Genomic DNA, 26,206 nt, shown 5'->3' with positions numbered 1-26,206 from the left:
GGTTGGTTCAGTCAGTGCTTTCAGTTTAAGAAGAGTGGAAGATCGCAAATCTTGAGTTCGAACACAATATTCGTATATATTACGGTTTAGGTATATTGATTGATGAATGGACTTTTGCTTGTTAAAATAATTCAAAATTTCGTTCTATTGGAAGCGACTTTCAAACGGCGATGAGACGTTATACGTGACATTTTTTAAATATGGTTCAAATTTCTCCAATATATACTAATTTTCGAATGTTCTAAAATTAGGCGATTTAAATTTTTCTTCTGGCATTATTATGCACTCAATTAGGTATATTAAGACTGTCACGAAGCTTGTAACACTCAGAAGGAAGCGTCGTTGGCACTATAAAATGCATATATGAATGTTCAGCATGACGAGGAAAGTTGAGCAGAGCAGAAATTTTGCAGTTTCCTCCCAAAGAAGCTGCTCATTTTTCGAAATTTTCAATATCGTACCACTTAGCTGTCATACAAACTGACCAATCAAAGTTCTTGTATTGAATATTTTGTAATTGTGAAGGGTGTTATAGATTCGGTGCAATCAAAGGTACGAAATTACCTTGTTACTAAGAAAGTTCAGCATCTCCTGCTCATCTCACTATCATTTTGATGATCACTTGAAAATTAAAAATTTTTTGTTCCGCCTATATTAGAATCAAATAAACTTGTTAATCACACCGGCTTACTACTGTAGGAAAGGACTTTGAAATAACATAAAATATAGAAACAGGCACACCTTCACACCTTGTAACTCAGAAAGCTGCTTTTTTGATTGGCTAACCCCATCTGAGGGTTTGTTTAAACAGCTTCTGCTGGAGGGATTCACCAAAGTAGCTTCCATGGGGCAATTTGCACAGCATTTAACAACTATATGTGATAATATACATATGGAAGTATATGATTATTACTTATATATATGTATGTAAATATTTATTCATAAATCATTACACACGAATATTAAAAAGTTTTCCATTCACTGTCGTCATATTGTCATTTTCCGGCACTTCTATATTCTGCTCATGACAACCCTCACACCTCACACCTCAGACGTTCTGCTCTGCTCTCGCTTATGGAGAGTGGAAAACTTTTGCGCTGCACTCAACAACTTCCTATCGAGCTTTTATATTGTTATTGTAGCAGAGCTCTTGTAATTGCTATATTACTTTTGTGAAGTTCTTTATTGCGAACTTATTGCCTGGAAATGTTGAGGAAGAGCAATGTAAATTTTCTATACGATCGCTTCACGGGATTAATGTGTATTTTCACATTTAAAATAACAGTTATCTTATGATAATATTTAGTGGCAGGTGTACCTTAGTGATGGCAACCAAACGGCAGATAAGGCTCAGGCTACATCGCAACTGTCGAAAATTTAATATTGGGCGCCAGTTGTTGTTATTTTCTGTGCTCGGACGACAGATTGCTTAATGTCAGCGTGATAACTTTATTTAAGCTTTTAGGGTTTGTGGTCACAGTTTTGAAAACTTGATAATTTTATATTTCATTGCGTTGTTGATAATTCTGGTTATTAGTTAAACATAAAATAAATACTCCGTCGAACGGTTTCACTGTTGGAGCTTTCATGCGTCCTGCAGCGATTCTTAAGAGCTCAAACCGCAACCCACAATTATCAATTCCCAACTAAGGAACAACTCAGCTTTAATGTTGATGGCAGTCAGAGATTCCGAATTTTCAGTGACCCGCTTAGAGAAGAATACGATGTGAGTGAACGAAGAATTTCAAAACGGCTGAACATCCCTGCAGGGTGTATTGGCAATGTGCGCATTAGAAAGTTTTCGATTACAACAAAGATAAAAATGCAATTGTATTATAGCCGAAGTGCGCGCGTATTGCAAAAACAGAAAGAAATACATAAAATATTGAACGTGTCCAATATAACTTTCGGAATGATGGTAATGTGTTTTTAAAGTTCTTTTATTGTTGGTATAAAATTTTACTGGAGCCTGCACCCAGCACACCTCGCACATACATACATACACACTACCTGTTTGTATGCCCGCGCCGAGGCAGATGGGGAAAGACAAACGATTTGACGCATTTTGCAGTGCAATTTCGTAAATCCTTAACTATAGCACACATACACACATATGTATATATGTATGTATATCTATAAATATGCAAATACACATATATACGTATACGTACACATACAACAACGCTCATTTCAGTGTGTGCCTTTATGCAGATGGCGATGGTGGCAACTTCGTGTATATGCATGGGTGTGTGTGTGTGTGTTCTCATGACGGTATGATTGCTGCGGTTGTGTTGATAACACTTGGCATTGCTGGCGCACAGGAGAGGCAAAATAATCAACTATATATGTATGTATGTGTGCGGATGTAAATGCTGATTTTCTTGGATTTCCGGGTCAATCGGGCTTGGCTGAGCGCTGGCTGAATTTGCACGCTGCATATTTGAGCGTTTTCAATTTTTCGAATCGAATTGTTCTGTTTATGCACGCTGCGTGGATATGTGAGTTCTTATTGTTGCCTAGTGGACTAAAAGTGGCACTGCTAATATTTATATAACACAGTCCCTGGCGTCTAAGTTGGATATGTCAGTAATGTCGTAAATGAGCTTATGTGTATATGTATGCTTGATATGTTTTACTGTTACGGCAGGAGATTGTAGGAAGTTCGGCAATTCGATACATTTTCAATTACGTAACTGGAAGTATTACTCTTGTTGCATGCAACCTCCAACTTTAATAAAAGTAAACGAAAAATTACATTAATTTTAAACTTAGTGATAAGCATCATTTCAGGTGTTCAAAACTGTAAAACTATAAAACTAGAATGTGTATACTTGCTAGATTTACTCTGCTTCATTCAGCATTTCCAAGCATTTGCTATGTTTCCATCTATTTTATTATATTTATGGAGACTTCTTCAGTACTCCATTATTCAGAACAACGGGATCAATATTTACATTTATTTTTAAGGTTTGCTCACAAACGCTTGCATTACATTCGCTAAATTTCCTACAATTACTAGTTTATATTGTATATATGTATATTTATATGTATGTACAGAGCTCTTAGAAACTAAATTAAAAGTAATTACAATACAAGCAACTGTCAATTTTCTATTTTTGTCTCATTATGCCTATTTATATTTGCTAATTTATATTCCTTTGGTTTGCACACACTTTTCAGTCGATCCCCATCGAGTTTTGCTACCCCTGCCTAGACCCACACCCCCCATTCTTAGGATGCTAAATATACACCATTTGTTTGATTTGGGGTAAATTAGTGATGTTGTTGGAATATTAGTTGTTATCGATTACTTTGTCTGCCCACTTCCCAAGCACGCTACGCGGACGTACACGCTTCATGACACTGCAAGATTACAATCAAAAGTGTGCTTTTGTTTCCCAAAATATTTCCATTTGTATATCCTGATGTCAATGCCCCGAAACAAAATTAAATTTGTGTTTTATTTATAGCTGAATATCTAAAATGGTAAAGTCACTCGAAATCTGTCGATAATTTGTAATTAACCTAGATTTGTAATGCCACAGCCAAAGTTGAGATTTGGGTTCTTAATGGAACTTGTGGTAGTTGACAGTGTTTTCTGGATTGCTATGGCATTGTTTAAAACTTGGCGAGGCGTACTCACATCTACGTACCGTACCGTATCTCCGCACTACGAGGGACTCAAACCAAATCTAACCAACTATTATATATAGTAAGCTCTGTCTCATTTGAGAACAATCTACCATTGAATGACATTGTTTTTTTTAGTACAAAAGTGGACAACATACGTCAAAAATAAAGTGAAGCTGAATTTTTGGTAGAGAAGTATGGAGGCAAACAAAACTCTAGCCTTTCTTTTCCTTTCTTCTTTCCTAATACTATTACTGAGAGCCCCAAGTAACTCAAAGGACCTAACTTCACAAATATTTGATTACGTGTGTACTCTTGTTTTGGTATATGTTCATTTAGAAGTGGATGTGGGTGTAGCTTTTCAACAATTTGTCTATTGCTCCAGTCTTTTTTTGCTTTGCAAAACCATTGATAGCGTCCCTCCAAATATTCCATTTTATTTCTACATATAAACATATCTTAATTTCCACGAGCGCAAAGTGTTTGTATGCATTTAGGGGTATCTTACAACTACATATATATCATAATGTATTCTCTAAAACTTAAACACAACTCTCGGGACCCGGTAATGTGTCCGTAATAATATGATTTCGATTTGCATTCGTTTTCTGTGTAATCGTTGCTGTTGGTGTAATGCTCGCTGGATGCGAGCTTTGTGATAGCAACGCACCGTTGCTGTTGCCGCCGCCGCCGACGCCCAGTAAGGAACCTATGCCGAGACCTTTGGGTAGCGTCATGTGCCCACTGCCAACCCCGCTGCCGGCCGACATGCCGGGTGGCAACCCCGTTGCCGCTTTACTTAAACTATAATCGATTAAGCTACTCGCTGCGAGATAATCAGCGATGGATAGTTGCTCATCAGCTGGCAGTGTTGATTGATGTTGCTGCTGCTGTTGTTGTTGCATATGAAGGAGGCTCGAGTGTGTGGCTGCGGAAGAAGGGTGAGGCAGTGTGTGATGATTGACGTAGTGCCCATTGGTGAGATTATTCTGTATTAATGATTGCGGTGTGGCGCCACTTGAAGGTGCATTATTCATGTTGTTGGTGGCGGTGCCGGCGCTGCCCGCCGAATTGAGCGTACTATTACTGCCGCCGTAGTTAAGACCAAGCGGGTCGTATCGTGAGATATCATGTCGATTTAACGGCAATGCGTCATAGAGCAGTGGTTGCTGTGGACTTTGGTAGTTTTTACGGAGGTCAGTGCCCAGTTTAAGCGTGCTCGATTGGGAGGGTGGGCTATTGAGAAGATCGTTTGAGTTTGCGGGATCGCTGTAACCGATAGTGGAGGCGTCCTAGAAGTGAAAAGATTAAATGAAATTATTATTTAATTTGATTAAATTTGTTTGTTCGCTAAGATGAAAAGAATGTATTGTTCGTAAGAGCACAAATCAATATGTTTTATGTTTTTGGTGAAACTGCGCTACTGTGTGTTGTATAAATCTAGTTTTTTGGCACAAATTCTCATTATATTAGCGATTAAGATTATTATGGCATGTACTTACATAATCCGTCACCGCATTTGTGCTGGCTGTGGTTGTGAAGTTTGATTTACCCCCAGGCACACCGCAATTACTACTCGCCGCACCGCTGCCACCGAGGTATAGCCCCCCAGGTCTGCTGCCCAGCGGCGAGGATGTATCGCTGCCGGTGGCACTCTTTTGAGCGTTCAAAATATCCGGTTGTTTTTCGATGCCCTGCTTGAGCGTGTATGCAACGACCAAACGTTGGTGACCCGCACCCGTCTCAAGTGGCGCCGTTACGGTCACATCCATGCCTGAAATAGGTTAAAAGATTTGAAAAGTCAGTAAAACAACTTTCTTGACTACAGCACTTTCTTTCTTTCGTTTCGGCATAAGTTATTTACCTAAATGCTTATCTTTGTCGTCGCAGAGGTTACGCCCCCCCTGACATCGTCTCTTGCGTACAGCGATCACCACGACGAAAAGCACAGCGACGCCGACAGTGAACAGAGTTCCAGTGAGTAGAGCAGCAAGCGGTAGTATGGAAGCCATGCGCCCGTCTAAAATAAAGCGAAAATATAATATTGAAAATTGGTCAAAAACTTTGCATTATTAATCATTTTTACAGAGGAGTCTGATTAGTTCACGTCAGTTAAAATTATATTAAAAACATCTTCAAATGAGTGACATGTACTATATATGATATGAACTCGACCGAAGAGGCTAGATTTAAAATATTGAGTTAATGTGGAAAACGTCAACCAGAGAATCGAAATTCTTTATATTAAGGATTTGAGGCTTAGGCCAAGGTATAAGCCAATTCCATTCTAATTCAAACCACCGCTAAACCACATAATTTTTAAGAAAGCTTGTCCATTTTGGTTTCACATTTTAAAGTCAGGTGGAAAAACGGTAATGATTATGTGGGGTATTTTGGGGGCTGATTGCATTGATTTGGACATTGCTCAGCTATACTTGAAAACGTATTTTTAAGGAATGTTTTAAATATGCCACTCACACACTGACTGACTTATTCTTCATAAGGTTTATTAGAAAAAGTTGGGTCTAGTTTTCATCGGATTTTATCCATTTCAGGCACACAGACATACTGTTTTTATTTATATATTCTGTTTTATTAAATATATTTGGTAGTCGAAAAAGTATTTTTGTGTTTTGTCAATAGAACTCGTTGAGGTCGTATATCTACAGTACTACCAATCACATTGTGATATGGTGATCGAAAGATAAGATTTTAAGCTTCATTTAGTCAAAAAAAATTAAATTGGGGGAAGATGAAAAAAGTTATAGCTGTTGAAATATGAGTAAAAATATTGAAAAAAATCGCTATATTTTGAATTTGTATAAAAACAAGCAAGCCACCAATGAAATTAATTTACGGAGGCGAGGCTGCATCAGTTCTTGTAACACAACAATGGTTCGCTAGCTTCTTTTCTGGAAATTTCGAAATTTCGATTTACACTGATGAAAGTTTTATACTGATGGAATAATGTCTCTCTAATATCAAAATGGTACAAAATAAATATAAAAAAAAAACAATTGAAGTTTGATTAGAAATACCAAAAGACTACGAGTATATCGACCATCTATCCAATAGAGCAAGAGTAAGCAAGAGTCTAAAATTGTAAGTGACAACCAAACAACAGTAAGACACACGAAATTTGCGACTTGACAAGACGCAATAATTTCTCAAGAACGGTTAAAAACTAGTTGAAAGTCAGTGGTTGGAAAGTTTGCTTCCAGATCGTTTTCCTTTTGATTAGCATTCGTTTCAATTGATGCAGCGCAACCCCACTGGAATAAGGCTTACATCAAAACAGAGTATTAGAAATTGGCTTGATACATACTTGACCGCCAAGCCGTCAAAGTTCTTTTGGGATGAAATACAAAAACAACAAAAAACTACTATTGTACATGCTGTTTCTTAAATAAAAAAATTTATTAAAAAATTCCCGAATATTCATAGTATAGATCCATCATTGCGTAACTAAATGAATATTTACCGATTTAAATTGGCTTTAATATTTATTTAGATACAAGTAATAATGATTAGGCTGTGGTGCTGATTAACTTAACTTTTTCTTATATCGACGTAAGCTGAGCTCACTTTAAAAAACAAAAATCCAAAAACACCAGCGCTTTATGTGTCAAACATTTAAGCCAATTATGAGAGTAAACACAAAGCGTTTCACTACACTAATTTTTTATTCCGTGCGCCGAATTATCAGCAAGTGTAAACATTTAGGCCAAATTGTATGCAAACAGCCTACAACTAACACCGAAAAATGTTTGTATTAATGTGGCAATCCCTGCAAATCCCGTTAAGTGCAAAAGTTGTGAATTGTTGTGTATAAACAAGAAGGACATTGAACTAGGCAGCGCAAAAAGATAATGGGATAAATGAAAAATCTCCCGGCTAAATGGGTTTTCGAACGCAAAATAAGCAAAGCAAGTTTTGATTGAAAATATTGCTGGCGAGCGACACCAGCGCCATTACTGCTACGAAACGTCCCACAGCTGTGAGAGAGAGAGAGAAAGAATGCTTTTTCGGTAACAAATAAGAAGGACGAAAACAACAAAATAAATAAATATGTATCAAAAAACGGGCATAGAATTTGAAGAGAACTCACAAGAAAATAGACTAATACTATAATTTAAAGTATTTATTATGCCATATACTTGTATGTACATGTATACATATGTACATATGTGGCACACACTTTCATTTTCAGGAATTAATCTTATTGTTTCACTGTATGAAGTCTTTATTAGTTTTGAACTCCATTCTGTGTTCAGCAATGTTATGCAATTTATCTTTTATTCGTTAATCCCGACAATAAATTCAAATGTTTGTTTGTATGTATGTGTATTGTGGTCATTGGCTTATGATTTGCACTATATATGTAAATATGCACATATGTACATACACACAAATTAAAAGCGACAAAAAATGTATGAATTTTAATAAGTGCTCGTAACTCAAAAGTTCTCATATGCAAATGAGTTCGTAGGCGTAGCTAAACACATGTGGGTGTGTGGGTGTGTGTGCTTATGTACCAGATGTTTATACAAAGAAAATCTATCACTGCACTGCTGAGTAAATAATTTGTTTGAATTTCGGATGAAAAATTAACTATTTGCATTGTAGTTGGAAATGAATTATGCAGAGAGCTCAGTTGTGCTAATAAATAATTAAATAGCACATGTAAGGGGAATAAGTGCTTTGCGCACGAAATTAGATTTAATAATATTTGCGAGTAATTTGTAATTTCGCATTAAATATTTTAGTGTTAATTAAATTTTTAGTTCGAGTAAAGTAGTGCAATAAAGCTGTCAATTATCTAGTGTTATGATTTCAACAACTAACTGCAAGACTCAAACAATTATGTGCTATAACTCGCTAGAACTTTCCTTATGGCAAATGGTGAGGAACTCACTTCGAATTTTTGAAAATCTGAAGTTAAAATCAAATTTATGAATAGTTTATTGAAATATTTTTATCAACATTAAGCTCTTAAAATGTATGTAATTGAAGAATCGGGCAGTTATTATAGTTATATATTATATAAATACATATATAAGTATATTTTTATCGCTATAGAAAGTGCAAGTGTCAATGAGTGTATTTTATGGCCACTGGACTGCTATAAAAATATGCTTAAACAAGGAGCGGTTATTGGCTCTTAAACGCTCCCGTACACATACGCACATTCTCACCCGTGACGCAGCGCCTTTTTTGCTGAAAGTTTTGTGACAATTTGCTGAGCAAACACTTTCGCCTCAAACATACAAATCTCGCAAATATCCTCACTTAAACACATAAGTGAACTCTTATATAAGCATGTGTGGAATTTATTAGTTGCTTTGTTATCGGAATATGTTTATTGATTTACTTGAATACTCGTAAAATAGCGAAAGTGCTGATCGAGCGACAGTCTCCCCAATGAAAGTAGTTTTGGTGACTAAATATTGTACACATCGTCACCTAAAGTGCGAAATAACGTAAAATCACTTTTCATAAGTTTATATGAGAAGACAAAACGGTAAACAAAATGGAAACTAATATTACTGAAACATAAGTTTTATTTTATTTATATCTGATATATATATGTGTGTAATAAATAGCAATTAATAAACAATTAAAAATTAAATTATGTACACGATGAGCCTGGAACTACTTCTCCTTTTTTGTCAATAATTTTCAATTTCCAATATTGGCACACTGTGTCTTTCGCAGGATGATATTGCTAAGGCTATTTGTGTTATTAAGCCTTCTTTCAAATTGAATCTGGATGGGCTGCCGCCTGTACCGCCTGTTCTGCCTTGGTATATCCTCTCATGCCTCCCTTCAATAAGTCTCTGTCTTCTGGTAATTTTATTTCAGACTGGAATTTGACATTCATTACCCCTATACTTAAAGGTGGTAGAATGGATGTAGTCTCCAATTGCAGGTCTATTTCTAAACTCTCTACCATTTCCATAATTTTTAAGTGCTCTATTAAAAATAATGTATTTTTTTGCAGTTAAATCAATCATTAATGTCAATCAGCAAGGGTTTGTCTTTGGTTGCTCCACTCGATTTATGTAGACTGTGTTTACATAGATTTCTTCAAAGCCTTTGATAAAGTTTCACACAATATAGTAATTGAAAAAATATTATCTTTACATAGTTTTTCCCTCTGTCGTCTTGCAGTGAATTAAGTCATATTTGGATAGCAGACCATGTGTTGTTATCGACAATGGGGTGTCATCCACCTGCCGTTTTGTTACCTACAACTTTTCTATTTAATTTTTCGAGAAAATGGGATAAACCCTTTCACTTCCCGATGTTAGAAAGCCTCTAAACTAGTTTTCTTTCCATTTCCGTTTTACTTGTATTCTCTTATTCTCTAATCGTTTTAACCTACTATTATTTTATTCCATTTTTATAATTTTCAATGGGTTCAGACCTGGTCTAGATGTCAGCGAGAAAGGTTTACACCTCTGAAACAAAAAGGCCAAATTCTCTATTCACGGAAAAAATTCAAGATTTACTATTAAATATTAGTTCGTTCATTTAAGGTAAGATGTGTCCAACTTCGGGGAGTTTTTCCTGTATAAGCACCTGACACTTAAAAATATATATCTCTTAACCGTCCTTAAGCATCTGGAAACTGATTAAAGACATTCGAAACCGACGCGGGATATCTGCTAGCCAGCGAAAAGTGCACATCTGCCTTTCCTGCTCTGCCGAACCACACCTGCCTTCAGCCCGATCTAAGCACTTCAAATAGGAACTCCAACAGCACAAGATCTAAGGGTTTTTAAGGTCGGAACAGACAAACAAGCGAAAATACAATCAACCAAATACAATGCGCCAGCTTGTTGGCCAATCCGAGCATCCCAATACAATAACCATACACACACACTCATATAAAGGGTGATTTTTTAAGAGCTTGATAACTTTTTTTTAAAAAAAAACGCATAAAATTTGCAAAATCTCATCGGTTCTTTATTTGAAACGTTAGATTGGTTCATGACATTTACTTTTTGAAGATAATTTCATTTAAATGTTGACCACGGCTGCGTCTTAGGTGGTCCATTCGGAAAGTCCAATTTTGGGCAACTTTTTCGAGCATTTCGGCCGGAATAGCCCGAATTTCTTCGGAAATGTTGTCTTCCAAAGCTGGAATAGTTGCTGGCTTATTTCTGTAGACTTTAGACTTGACGTAGCCCCACAAAAAATAGTCTAAAGGCGTTAAATCGCATGATCTTGGTGGCCAACTTACGGGTCCATTTCTTGAGATGAATTGTTGTCCGAAGTTTTCCCTCAAAATGGCCATAGAATCGCGAGCTGTGTGGCATGTAGCGCCATCTTGTTGAAACCACATGTCAACCAAGTTCAGTTCTTCCATTTTTGGCAACAAAAAGTTTGTTAGCATCGAACGATAGCGATCGCCATTCACCGTAACGTTGCGTCCAACAGCATCTTTGAAAAAATACGGTCCAATGATTCCACCAGCATACAAACCACACCAAACAGTGCATTTTTCGGGATGCATGGGCAGTTCTTGAACGGCTTCTGGTTGCTCTTCACCCCAAATGCGGCAATTTTGCTTATTTACGTAGCCATTCAACCAGAAATGAGCCTCATCGCTGAACAAAATTTGTCGATAAAAAAGCGGATTTTCTGCCAACTTTTCTAGGGCCCATTCACTGAAAATTCGACGTTGTGGCAGATCGTTCGGCTTCAGTTCTTGCACGAGCTGTATTTTATACGGTTTTACACCAAGATCTTTGAGTAAAATCTTCCATGTGGTCGAATAACACAAACCCAATTGCTGCGAACGGCGACGAATCGACATTTCACGGTCTTCAGCCACACTCTCAGAAACAGACGCAATATTCTCTTCTGTACGCACTGTACGCATTCGTGTGGTTGGTTTAATGTCCAATAAAGTAAACTGAGTGCGAAACTTGGTTACAATCGCATTAATTGTTTGCTCACTTGGTCGATTATGTAGACCATAAATCGGACGTAAAGCGCGAAACACATTTCGAACCGAACACTGATTTTGGTAATAAAATTCAATGATTTGCAAGCGTTGCTCGTTAGTAAGTCTATTCATGATGAAATGTCAAAGCATACTGAGCATCTTTCTCTTTGACACCATGTCTGAAATCCCACGTGATCTGTCAAATACTAATGCATGAAAATCCTAACCTCAAAAAAATCACCCGTTATATCCATCCATGAGCAAGCATACGCCAGTTATCTGCAAAACAGCCAGTCAGCCAAGCACTAAAATACCAAATTTAATTTAAATAAAAAGTATAAGTTGTAATGAAATTTTCGCACTTGTGCAAATATTTGCGTCAATGTGTGCTCCCTGGTGTAAACACACAAGTGCACATTGGTGTGGCACATACGTACCATGCCACATATGCATGCTAAGCGAACGCGCGTGGCTGTGTGTGTGAGCGCTTTTCGGCTCTGAATATATTGCTTCGCTCTGGCAGGTAATTTTCCAAACACTAACGCGAATGTGCCAAGACAGGTGTACGCGCACACACACACCGCCACACACGGCCATTTGCATGCGTGTGTTGGAGTGAATGTGCATTGGCGGCTTCTTATAAGCTTAACTCGATTTAATGCTCCCGCTTGAGATATAAAACGTTACAAAATGATGAAAAAGTAGATTACTTCAATGTATTGGGAATATCGGTTTCATTCACACACATACGCATCCATACATACGGGCGTGTGTGTGTGCTGGCGTATTTGCAGATGCTTTTACCTCTTTGGATACATTTATGTGCTCAAATATTTGCGTATAAATTTTGTACAATGTAAAGATTAAGGCAGAATAAATAAAATTGTGGCAGCGTTGAAAGTAATGTGTTCTTTGTATTGTAAGTTTTTCCCCATTACATCGATACAAATATTCAATAGGTGGATTAACTCTTACAATCACACGATTGTCAAGCAAAAACATGCTTGCAAAGACAACTTAAAAGCCGAAACGAATATGCACTTGTACTCGATTTTATTTGTCAAATACACTTTTTAATATGTGGCAATGTCATGTGCTGTTTAGATGTGTTGGCTGGGGCTCAGGTGCCACCGGCGGGGCATGTAGTAAACATATAAGTCTGCATACACATATTCGAAGTTATCGAGCAAGAACCAAAACTTTTCTAGCTCTGTCTTTGAAGATTATCGCTGGAATTTCCATTGTTCTTACATTCGTGCGCAAATTTCTCAGAAAACAGTTTTTTTCCTCAATTACTCAGCTAGGAATATATGCATAATAACAAACATAGAACAAATCCACACAACTGGACTTTACCGCATTTCACCACAATTATTTTTCTTCGCACGTTATTCTACTGGCAAGCAAAGGTGGGAACGACGACCGAAACTGAAACTCAAAGGGACTCGAAAAATATGCTTTTTGCTGCTGTTCTAAACAAAAAAAGTGCAACTGACGAAACCATAGGTCTAAATTTTGGAAAGTATTATTAAACCAAACCAATGATTTATTGATTTTATCAATCATTTGATCAAAAAAAGCGATATATTCAATATAATAGCTACAACCTGAATTGTAGAGACATTGCCATTGGACGTTATCGCAGATGCGGCAACTTCTTGTAAATCGAAAGGAGCGATCTAGGAGGGTCTTACAAAGAACCACACTTTGACATACAAATATTCTAGCTCCAACACATGAGCATACCCTAGGAAGTATATTTACGCAGTAGAAACTTGCGCTGGAAGGAGCAGTAAATTTCGTGTTGGTGAGCTATTTTTCCTGCAAGACCTACTTTTTGTTAAAGCATTTGCGTATTTCACAGCGCTTTTGCCCGCCTGAAAGATAATGTATCTCCAAGGAGTCTGTGTCTGTTAAGTTAAACAGCATATTCGTAAAACATTAAATTGCCGATAAAACGAAAACACATTCGTACAAATGCTGATAGTACATATTTACACACACGAACGGCTTAGATTACATTCCCTCATGTCAGTATGTATTTGCAAAAGACGATTTCATTGTATATACTTTCAATTTCTGCCGTTGTGTCTTCGTTTTGCCCAGGCAATTCCCACAACAAAGTGCACGAACAGGTGCGATAATCTGCTTTATGTTGCTGTTGCGTAGATAAGCGAAAATTAAAATATTATTATGTGCACTGTGTCCTTTTCAATCCAATATCGAAGGCAGAATCTCTCATTACAAAATGAAGATGCTTATCGATGACAAAGCATTTGTGCTAAATAATGCGCATTAACAGAGTCTCAAATGTATCTTTTAAAGAAAATTAATTTCATTTAAATTTATAGTTCGATTTTTGATAAGGAGCAGTTGATTTAAGCGAGCAAGCACTAAGATTATCCAATAGTTGGATGTTTTGATACAGGTAATGAATGGTTGAATACGCTGTTTTAACCCCAATTAGAAATTATAAATTCCTTTGACGTTCATTTTCGGCATATTATTAATATTTATCTATTCAGAGATACCCACACGCACAAATTTATACTGATAACTCAATCTGAGCCACAATCTAGAGTTCTAGTCATATGATTGCTAATTTTCTACAAGTTGCGTGGAAGATTGAAAATCACTGTTATGCATTGATTTGCATTTTCGGTAATAAATATTGAATAGTCATGCTTTGTCATCAGTCGTAATATGACCTTTGATACTTGGACATACATATTCGTACATCACACCTAATTAATGACACCTACGACAACAATATTTGCAACATACATACATCCATGTGTACAAAACACATATAGTATACATGTCCATATCGACACATACATATGTACATACAAAATGGTTCATAATAAACATTTCACCCGTATACGGTTCAGCTGTCTTTCTATGTTTATCCATCAGGTTGCCTAATATTGATCCGTTTACTTAAAGGTTTAGGTATGAACCCTGCGGGGCAATGCAACTATTACAATCTAGTTCGATAATATCTATTACCGTTATTATAACTATCAGTCGTCTTGTTTTGACTTTATTGCGGATATTGAAAATCGCTTTCGAAAACTCAACTATTGTGGAAAAATTCACAAATCATCGAATTTCAACTTTATCGGGTTTGGTATTCAATTATAGGAAAGAGAACTGCAAATGTTTTTTGTATTTAGTTCAGAATTTCCTTCAGGGTGTGTATGAGGCCGTTGTTCTGCATGTGTGTAGTTATGCCTTGGATTTATCTGTATTCCTATACCATAATCATAGCCCATAATAACGAAGATAATATTTCCCAAGTCGAAACATAAATAGGAAAGTAAATAAATTAATCGATTGGGATTTGTTATTTATAATGGAAGGGTAATGAAGTTTGACTATTTGAAGCAAAAGTTTCAGTTCAGCAATGAAACTCAAATAAATAAAAATCATGTGCAGTGAAGGCAAGGCAGTAAGAAGGAAAGTTGGTAAGTAATTGGTAGAAAATAATAGGGAATTATGAATTAATGTATATACCTACGGCAAAGCCATACATACATACTTATGTATGTATATGGGTAGAACTAAAGAAAAAATCGGTTTCTTGCCTTCGATACCAATACATCTAGAATGGTTTATGAACATTGCTAATGGCTCGCATGGACTATACATACGAACATGTATGTATGTGTATATGTTTGTGATGAACGTGCGTACGTTCGGTGCTAACTCTCTGATTTATGGGCATACGTAATGCGTTCAATAAACAAAGTGAAGCAAAATACGCACTTCGACATCAACTCAGGCATTCAAGGATAGTTGGAACTGCCTGCAACACACACACTATGACAAGTTTGCGTACTTTGATAAGCGATACCAGCTGAAATGCATTTGCAAATAGCTGAATGCCAGAAAGGTTTTGCAAAAAAAGTTTGTAAATGGGAAATAAAGCGTTCTGCAAAGATCAAAATTTCTCCTAGGTGCATATATAACAGTGATCTCTAGAATCTAGATTCTAAGTCACTTTGAGTGCTTTTTTACCATTTTTGGTCGAAAAACAGAAATTGCTTTTGAACCGACTCTAACTTGTCAGAAACTTGTTTGGTAACTAGGATTTCATACAACAGAGCCATATTCCAATATGGGTCTAATCAAAGTTGTAAAAAGTATTTTAGCGAATCTCTAAATTCTTTAGACCAACGCTTAACAAAACTGAGAATACCTTTTCATTTCAAAATTATAGTAACAATATGTATACCAAAATTAAGCTAGGGCCCATAGTAATTCCCAAATCAGCTAACTTAAAAACTCGCTCTAGTAAATAGTATTTTATTACATAACAAGAGGAGAACCAATAACGACGAGAACATCGTCTTACATTTTTTGAGATACAATGGCGAATCATTTCTATCACTCTAAGCAACCAATTTGTTTAAGTCAGTTTGCAACAGACATCTTTCATCAATTGAACTACATGGCTTTGAGATTCTATAGGCCTAACTATAATATGCATAAGCTGCCGTATGTTACTGTCAAAAAATGAACGAAAAGCCTGTCAAATGCATAACGAATGGAGAGTAGACTTTTGAATGACTATAATGTGCTTAAATGCATAAGAAGAAAGTGTCAAAAACAACTTGTGTTTTGGTTTTGTTTAGTTTGCATTTTGCAAAAATGAACAGAATATTAAAATATTTAAAAACAATTAAAATGCTTACTTCTGTTTTAGAAGGAATACGCATATTGACAGAAATTAGTGAAATTAAAAAATAGAGTTCGGTCATGTTCAGTGAGGGAAATAAACAGGAAGAGAAAGTAGGATAGTTTTTTTGTACGATTCCTAGAAATGAAGAGGGACTGATCATATAGATTTTTTTATATACACCCGATTGAAAGAAAAGGCATATTGTTTGTCGTAAAAACATTTCCTTTTTCAATATTTTCCATTAAATTTTGTATAAAACATTCGTCGTTCTCCATCTTCAAATTCAAAACGATGTATCTGTTGACAAAAAGAGAAAACAGCTGATTCCGTACGGAACATGCGATCAGTTTCGCATTTTGCTTAAGCAAATGACGTTAGACAAAACATAACGAAACTTGATGTTAAGCACAATATACGAGCAACATACAATTTGTGTGTATTCGGACAGTTGCTTACACTGGCTTAAGCTAGCTTATTCACATTATAGTTAGGCCTTATGGCAGAAAACATGCCGTGAATAAATAACAAGAGCAGAATCGGGAAAAGATGACTACCTTACGGAACATCTGAATAGAGATTAATGGAATCTGAAAGAGTATCCTCAAATATCACGCGTTGTGTTTTGTTATATGGATATGAAGAAATCTTGGTTGAAAGCTGAGAAGATCAAGTTTATGTACGAGAGTCGTGGGATTTTCTGTTTTCGAAAGCTTTGCTGAAGTCAGAGTATATAACATCCGTATGCTTCTGTCCCTAAAATCCAATGATACATGGTTTACAAATTCACATAACTTTGTTTGAGTAGATTTACCTTTACGAAATCCATGCTGAGAAGAAGAACTAACGGAGAAATCAAAAAAATATATGCAAAAGTCTGCAATGATAGCTTCAAAATGTTTAGGTATAACTGATAGTTTTGCAATACCCCATAGTTTTTACTGAATGATCTAAATCCACTTTTATGTAAAGGGATTATAAATTACTTGAAGGAAATATATATTTAAGAGAGTTCTAATTGGTTTTTAAGGTTAGCTTTTGCAAAATTAAACCGTGTACAGAAGCTAGGAGTTTGATGATTACTATCCAGTTATGATACTTTAAAGGGGTATCAACGTATAATAAATGTTAGCATTTACCAAATTTATACCGAATTAAATTAATTTGGTTCAGACCCAACTCGGACTTTTTTTTTAAAAAGCCATATGACAGATTTGTCATTTTACAATATATTCCTGAATGCATATATGCATTATTTACTTTTCATAAATTTAAATTTATATAAACCCCACTCCCGAGCTCCTCTTCTTATGTGTGTAAGTATGCCCGCCGAGTACGCAAATGAAATTTAATGACAATTCGCTCGCGCCAAAAAGGAGCATCCACGGGTTTCACAAGTCGCTTGTTGAGCAGTGGAAAAGGACACAATGCCGCTCAATTTCGTTTCTTTATCTAGGTATTTCATACACAATTGTTCATTGCGCTTTGTTATGGCGCATTGAATGTGAACCAATTGAATGTCAACTAAAGGCAAGCCGGGCTGTTCGTTGACTTGTTCGTCAAATGCAAAATTGTTGAGCGGTCCACAGCCCCGAACCGAGGCATCAACCTTTACAGAGTGGCGAAAAGGCAGAGCGGGTTAACGTTGCAGTGGGTAAAAATAAGAAAATAACCGAAATCAAAAGGCAGTAAATAAGCGCAACGGCATATTTTCGTGGAATGCTTTCCTTTTCGTTTCTTTGTCTGTTTCAGTCTCCTTGGGAAACTTCTTGTTTACATTTATCAATGCAAATGAGTAAAAAGGAAAAGTATTAAATGAATAAATAATTTAAATACGAGATTATAGGGAATAATACTGCTTGCAATGCAAAAACGACAGCGAGTGAAAATGTGAAGCGCTCGCTTATTCAAATAGCTCCGTCAATGGCAATTCTGAGTTGTTTGCGGGTCACCAGTAAGTGCTTGATGCAAACAATCGGTAGCGGGAGACCGACCTAGATACGGAGCATGAATCTAGTATATGAATGTATATATGAACACACGTAAACACAAATGGACATTCGTGAACAAGAAAATACTGAATAATAGTATGAATACATGAGTTAAGTGCATAGAATTCTCCCTGCAAGGTAAGTTTGATCTCCATATTAATTAGTGTGTGTCTGGCAGCTGTTTGTACGCGATGGAAATATTGAACACCGATTTTTCTTTAAATTTTGTGTTTCCAATGCTACTGAATCATTAAAAATGTTGGAGAAGTGTTTTGGGAAGATAACGAGTCATTAAAGTTGGCCATGCACCTCTAGCAATGACGATGCAATCGAAAAAAATAAAGAAACAGTGTTTGGAAATCGTCGTGGTACCATCAGAGAGATGATAAAGGATCTCAGTATCTCTATTGGATTGACTCAATACTTTTTTGTTAATTTTTTGGGTAAAAAGCGTGTCCTAAGTAGAATCAAACCATCCAAATCATTACTGGTGACGAGACGTCCAGCGTTGGTATGCTTTTACGGATATTATGCGCTAATAAAGATTGGTTTCAAAAAAAACGAGAAAATGTATGTTTTTTATCAGTCCGGGTCAAATTTGATCAGAAGGCATACCAAGAATTGTATGCATTCTAAGATCATACTCAATGGTACAACGTTAGTTAAAGATGATCTTGCTGGTAAATCAACTAGAATTTATTATTGATACAAAACAATTAACGGGAGCTCGACTGAAGCACTTGACAAATTATATACATTAAAAATTAATTTAAAAATTTCTTAATTATAGGGGCTTATAATCGTCAATAATATGTACCTGTTCGTTTTTCCGCTTCATTTATGGGAATATTCTCCAGAACAATCGGCTCCGAACGACCTTTCTGATTGGCGCTATAAACGACCAAATGCAGTGCTGGATTCGGATCCGGATAGTAGTCCATTGAGGCCAAATCTAAAGCGAATAAAAGCAGATTAAATAAATACAAATGTCATATGTGCTTAAAATAAATTAAGATTTTAATTATGAAGCATTTCAATATTTAAAATATTTCTTCATTTCTTCGTTTTTCATTTCATCTTCCGTAAACTGTATACCATTATCAGTATTTAGGGTAACTTTCAAATAATTAAAAGCATTTTTTTCCAATAAACCAATAATTCAAATATTACAATTTACATTAGAAAACTGAATGAGCGACTCTACGATTTTCGCTGTTAATGAACAGTCTCAGGAACCAAATCACATGATCACCTAATTACCTGCTGAAGCTTTCACACACCCATTTCAACAAGGAGAACTTCAGGTTTCCATCGCCGTCCCCAACTATCGTGCATTCCGAAAAAGTTGGCATCAACTTGCCACCAAGTCATTAGTGAGTACTTGCCACAACAGCCACTTCAGAAGCCAACACGCACACACAAATAAACTTGTATTTGTTTCTGCGCAACGGTAAAAGCAACTGTACGCAAATGTTGTCTGGCAACTTTGGTTGCTATTAGTAGTTGTTGATGTAAAAAGTAAATTAAATAAAGTTTTTTGCAGCTCCGTAGCCACTGCTGCAAAAGACAACATCTAACGAGGCGCATCAACAGTAACAAGACACAAGACACCGAGTACTGACTGTTGGAGTAGAAGCCACCGAAATCATCGAGTAGTCTCATGGAATAACAACTGTAGCAGCCACACATCAACCACCTACAACGATTTTCAAAAGCGACTTTGATCTTTTCACTCTATTTACAAAACCATCAAACGGTTAGTGGGTGCAACAAGATATTTGCACAGCAGTCGCTGGCTGTAGGCGGACGAAGAGTGCAACTGGGGGCGGTGAGAAGTGAAGCGATGCGAAGGAAAGTGTGTGGAGGAGTGAAGTTGGTTGCGCTGCGCTGATATTGGCAGCTTACCGCGCTTGTCTAACTAATCGTGACTTTCCGCTTCGTTAGATTTTGCAAATAAACCTGAGGCAATGCCTGCGGGAGAGCTGGCATGCATTGGCCTGGTTGAGTACATAAGGGGGAAGATGGACGTGTAAAATGATGTAAGAGGGCTTTCAGCTAGTTTAGCTTCCAACAAGCAGCAGCGAAAGCCAATAAACGCCAATAGATTTCAGCCAAAAATTGCGCCGCATTCTTTATCGATACGTCTGTTTGCAAAGTTGGTGAGAGCTTGATAGAGAGTGTGGTTCAACGTGTCTGTTTTTGTGCGCCAAGTAATAAAATTTATTACTCTGAAAATGGAAAAAGTCAACAGCGAAAAGTAAATAAGCGCCGAATAGGCGAAAAGTTTGGCTCATTAACTCACAGCGGCTCACAGCGGTGTAGAAAAATCAAAGACACCGTAAACGATTTGGGAAACTTTGACGATTGCGTTTTTGTCGCGCACACACAATTAGCTTCAGAGAGGAAAATAAGCCTAATGCGTTGGAGAACACCTAATAATAATAAATTACAACACTTTCAACTCGTTCGTTCGAACTCGTTCGCCTACCGACACTCTTCAACGCATCGCCGCTGGAAAAGGTAAAAGAAGTTCAGAGGTGAAACACAGATTAATCACTTCTTTATCAGAGTCATTAGGCGAGCAATTATCAACGGTAAAATGTGTACGAAAGTCCTCATGCCTACCGATTAATATAAAGATGAAAAGGAATGGTTAGAGGTTAAATAAATACCACAACATCGTCAGCTCGCTAACAAGAAAATCTTCAGAATTCATACATTATTCGATTGCAAATACCACACCAATTACTCACCGCTCAAGTCGATGCGAAATATCGGTATATCGGCATAAGTGCTTGAAGTGTTCAGGCGCAGCTTCTTCGTTTTGGAGTCGTACGCTTCGAGAAAGAACTGCTGCTGCAGACCTCCATCGTACCCTGGCATACATTCCAATTCCATTGTCGAATAAATAATGTTATCGTAGTTCTCCAGGTTGATAGTACCACCGCCACCACCGCCGTCTCCGTACCCAATCCCATCCAGACCAAGGCCATGTCCATTGTCATTGCTGCCAACCAGGCTGTGAGTAGCAATGCCATTGCTGAAACTGTACTCCATGCGTGAGTATTCGAAGTGCGGCGCATCCGCCGCGTGAGCTGATAAATGTATCTCACTTTGAAGAGCACTCGTCGTGGGCGGCGATAGCTCTTCATCCAGCTCAACGATGCCATTTAAATCTGCATCATCAATGTCATTGCCTTCATCCGCATCGGCACCTACCAATTCGGCCTCCATATCGGCGTCAGCATCCACTTCGTCAACCGCCATGTCAATCTCGCCCATGTCATCGTCATAAGCAAATTTGTTGGCAAAAATCTCTGATGCCCGGCCGCTTTCATCCGAGCTGGAGGCGAGATCATTAATTGCGCGTTGCATGCCAATAACATCGATGTTGCGATTATCATTTGCAATGCTTTGTTGTTGCTGGTGAAAGGCGGTGGCATGATTGCTTATTTCGGGCGTACTGGGCGGCGCGTTGTGGCTGTTGGTTTTGGTGCTTTGCGCGCTCGCTTTGCCGTTATCACTGCTAGAAAAGTTGCTAATGCGATGACTGGCTTTGTTGTGTTGCAAAAAGTGACGGTCGTTGGCGGCAGCCGCACCGTCAGCCTCCCCGGCAACGTCCGAGACGGCGGAACCAACGTTTTTGGCTGTCAAAGATTTGCGTATGCGCACCTTATCGAATGAGTTTGCAGCGATCACAGCGGATTCATTAGCGGCAATGCCGCCGTCAGTGTGCTGTTGCCGATTTGGCGCTGAGTTAATGGAGTTGTCGACTGGCAAGTGAAAGGTGCTGCTGCTGCTGCCTTTGTGTGTAGTCGCAGCTATACCAGAAGCTATTACGGCAGCTAAATCCCCACTTGTCTCGTCCACGTATGTTGGATGTTGCGTTAATTCGCTGGGCGCTGCAGTTGCGATTTCTCTTTTTGCTAGTCGCCGGGTTTGTGCGTTCGCCCTGGTTGCTTCCTTTTCCGCTTCCTTTGACGTATCTGTTGCAGTGACAGTTGTTGCTGATGCTGCTGCTGCTGCTGTCGTTGTTGCTAGCCTTAAATGATGGATTACTTTGCTCATCTCTTGTGAGATCTCACGTTTATGCGTGTTTTTTCGCCGCCAATTGTAGTATTTTGTTGCAGGCGTTTGTTTACTGCTGTTGTTCGTCGGTGCATTGCTGCCGTTGTTGATGGCAGCTGCCGCGTCAGCAGCAACTCTTGGCAATGATAAATTTGATTTTTGCCTTTTGCTTGCATTTATCTTCTTCTGCGTCTGCTTTGAAGTTCGCTTTCTCGATTGCTGTTGCCGTAGCTCCTTTGTCGTCAGCGCCAGCTTGTATGCCTTCTTCTTCAGCTTGTACTTAGAAGCCTCGTTGTTTTTGTATTGTGTAAGTGTAGCCGTTGCTGTTGTTGCATGCTCGTCAGCGGCACGTTTCAAGCGATGTTTGTTGTCCGTTCGTGTCTTCGTGGGCAATCCATCAGTTTTGTTATTGATATACACCATTGTTGCCAGGTTGCCTGCGGCATTGGCGCCACCAGCTGCTGCAGCTACGCCTGTGTGTCGCGTTCCGGTGCTCTCATCAGCCGTCGAACTGCGCGTTGCACTTGATAACGGCTTTTTGCCATAGCCAATTGCCTCGATAGTCCCGGCCTCGGCTTTGGCGCCGCTTCCTGTCTTCTTGTGCTGTTCGTGTTGCTGTTGTTGCTGCCGTTTGAGTGCCGCCAGCGTTTGAGATGGCGTGAAAGATGTTCGTTTCTTCAGGTGTTGTAATTGCTGTTGTTGCTGTTGTTCGCTGGGTTGCAGCCGCCGTGCCGGTTGGTATTGCAATTTCTTTTGCTTTTGCTCCGCAAATGAGGTTGCAGCTTTTTTCCTCTTCTCCTGCGGCTGCTTATTAACAACATTGTTGATTTTATTATTGCCTTTGCTGCTGCTGCTGATTGCCTTGCTGTTGCCATTTCCATTGTGAATTTTATTACCATTGTTGCTGGCGCTGTTGTTATTGTTGCCATTGTTATTATGTCGCTCACGTACATACTCCGTATGCGGAAAATTTGATTCCTGTCGTCCATATTGTGCTGGCATCATCTGATTGCTATGCATTGTTGTCTGGTTCGATGAATTTAGCGAGGCAGAGGTCACCACATATGGACGCAATGTACAGTTACGCAATGCTCCCGGCTTGGCTGCGCGCACACACACAATTGCATGGACGATTCAATGAAAATAGATGGAAAACAGATTATATTTTTTGCGAAATAAATTCATCAAGCATAACTCTATATTTGTATTAGAATGTACTTGTATCTATTTAGTATGTGTGCTCGGTCTTTTGCGACGAAATATGATCTGAATAATCTACATTATATAATATATACATAAAATATGTGCTAAAATAGGTGTGAGATTTGTCTAGGTTAAGCGGTAAGTCCGACGCGTTTAAGACCCCAAACACTTGATTAGTTTGAGAAGGCAAGCTTGGTTCTCCTAACCTTTATTCTTCTCGAAACTCAGCTAACTTAATTGATAAAAAAGTGACAGTATGAGGAGGACCGGGTTTGAAAAAACTTGTACAAAGGATTTTTTTCTATTACAACTGTTTGAAAAAAAATTTAAATATTTTCACGGAAATTTTCAGTTTTTTTCCTTCGCTCAAGTTCTAAGTGAAGACTTTAACTAAAACACATATTTTTTCACTTTAGACTATCTTGTAAGGAAATTGTCGAAAAAAGGCTGTTTTTACCCAAGAAAACCCATGTAACCCCTTAATATATTAAGTCTGTACAGAGAGAAATGGAATGAATGGAAACTGATTTCAAAATTTGTTATCCAAATATCAATACAACTCAAAATAATTACAATATTTTGAAAACAGCTTATTTATGTCTTCCAATGCTGAATTTTAGTTACACAGATTTTCAAATCAAACGTGTGTCGAAATAAGTAAATATCACATATAATAATCATACATATATATTTACGTTATTGCACAAATTTAATATAAATGTGCAGAGCATTGAGTTGTTGGTATGTCTCGGCTTCTGATGCAACAACATATGGACTGTATGTATGTATGTATTGACTTACCTGCTGGCACGACTTGGAATAGACAAGGCTCCGTTTGTTTGCCAATTGAATTTTGACCCCAGCATGCCAATGTTCCATAGTCCCGTTCGCCCTTCGGCGTGTATATCAATTCGCTTACAGTTTCTACTGTAAGAAAAGAGCAAACATTCAATGTGTAAGGATGGCAAATATAATATAAGCTCAAACATATACATACATACATATATGTGAATATTCATAATTGTGTAAGGCTGAGCATCTACTTTGTTGTGTAATGCCATGGAGAAGGTATTTCTAGTTTTTAGTGAAATTTCGAAATCAATTTAATTCTTATCAGTCAGTTGACTGTCATGTACAGGCATGCTTATTTCAGATAACAGATTGCATTTGAGAATTCGTAACAAAAAATACGCAAAAAGCGTTTTCGGTGAATTTTCGTAGTCAAATGCTTACAGAATTTCTGGTATAAATAAACAAATGCTTTTCGTTGAAGAAAAATCTTCTTGCAAACAAAACTCATAATTTCAATTAAACACAAGGTATGCTGGAATTAATTAAATTTTAGATCGGAGGCATAGCATATATGAAAGCATAACAATGTGTGTGTGCAGATATATGCACATGTATGTATGTGGGCAAAATATGTGCTGCTTTTGTGTATTTTTTCAATTAAAACACCGTATTTTCGCTCATTGAAATTGTAAGAAATATTTGCTACATTACCGTAAGTCTCGAAGTGTGTATCATTTGTCTCGATTATGGTGCGGTGCACATCGCCGGTTGTTGTGGCCTCTTGTATGGTTGCATAATGGCCCGATGGTACTTCAAAGTGCTCACCGCTTGTCGAAAAAGTCCACTCGAAATCAATTTCCGGCGGATCGGAGTTAACGCGGCATGGTATCGGCACCGCCTCCTCAAGCGAGGCGCCAATAACAATCATTGTGTTCGTGCTGCAAACTGGAGCATCTGAAGAAAACGAAAGGAAGAATGCTAGCATTAAAATAATTGCATATTTACTTTGGTGTCTGCGAAGTCTTTAAAATTTTAAAGATGAGAGAAATGTTTATTCACGAAATAATTAATAGTAAAAATTGATGAAAAATAATGAAAATATTGCGGCGGAAGTTAATTTTCGGAACATGTTTGTCATTAGGGGTTATATTAAAGTATATATAAGGCAAAGAAAAGCGTTTTTATGACATTTAATTTGAAGAGGCATTTCATTTAATAAATAAATATAAACAATATAAATTTACGAAATGTATTGTACGATAATAATCGCCGATTCGTGCTGAAAATTTTGAATTCCCTTGTTTTTGCAGCCGATATACAGAAGGTCCTGCGATAAGTACGGTTTGACTGTCAGGAATTTTTTTCAAATTTAACACACAAAAAATTAATTATTTTTGGAAAGGTTTAAGTAAATTGTAATTTGATTACGAGTACCTGCGCCAGCCTCATCTATAACTCATCTATTTTGTAAGCTTGGAATAATACCACCACTATTCTAAACCGATCTCAACTGCTTCAGTTTGTACCAAAAAAAAATCGTCTAACGCTCAATCGATCATTTGTTAAATTTGTTAAATTCTTTTTGTGGGCGCGTACTTACATACATACTATACATACATTTTTGAAGTTATGTAATGCAATGTTAATACTGTACATATTTAAACACATCCTTTTAAGTACCTTGTGACGTTTGCAAATTTCCATATTCAAATATGTTGTCACAATATCGCTGATAACACTTCACTCGAGCAAATATTTGCGCGCATAATTATTTGATATTAATATGTCAACGGTTTATGTAAAAAGTGGAGCGAAAACACACAAATATTTGTTGTTGCAAATATCGCACACTATTCATCAAAGTTGTTCCGGCGCTGTGGATAAATA

The 26,206-nt window shown here is 37.5% G+C and overlaps 1 protein-coding gene across 4 annotated transcripts in view; it reads right to left on the bottom strand.

Annotated features, from left to right (window-relative positions):
* Positions 1 to 129: 129 nt before the first annotated feature.
* The window catches only part of LOC105233944 (uncharacterized), a 205,065-nt gene continuing 178,988 nt past the window's right edge, over positions 130 to 26,206 (bottom strand). For 3 of the 4 annotated variants that reach the window (XM_049447084.1, XM_049447085.1, XM_049447086.1), the window contains 7 exons: positions 25,031 to 25,273; positions 24,329 to 24,454; positions 21,010 to 23,427; positions 19,074 to 19,208; positions 5,495 to 5,650; positions 5,133 to 5,404; positions 130 to 4,922 (listed from right to left, as the gene is read on the bottom strand). In XM_049447084.1, coding sequence (XP_049303041.1) covers positions 4,173 to 4,922; positions 5,133 to 5,404; positions 5,495 to 5,650; positions 19,074 to 19,208; positions 21,010 to 23,427; positions 24,329 to 24,454; positions 25,031 to 25,273 — 4,100 coding nt within the window. In that variant the 3' untranslated portion in view covers positions 130 to 4,172. The remainder of the gene's footprint in view (positions 4,923 to 5,132; positions 5,405 to 5,494; positions 5,651 to 19,073; positions 19,209 to 21,009; positions 23,428 to 24,328; positions 24,455 to 25,030; positions 25,274 to 26,206) is intronic. The other variant, XM_049447087.1, reaches the window with a different exon arrangement.

This window comes from Bactrocera dorsalis, chromosome 2, assembly GCF_023373825.1.
Source record: "Bactrocera dorsalis isolate Fly_Bdor chromosome 2, ASM2337382v1, whole genome shotgun sequence".
Taxonomy (NCBI): domain Eukaryota; kingdom Metazoa; phylum Arthropoda; class Insecta; order Diptera; family Tephritidae; genus Bactrocera; species Bactrocera dorsalis.
Note: the sequence above shows the minus strand (reverse complement) of the source record. Positions and strands in the feature narration are given on the sequence as shown.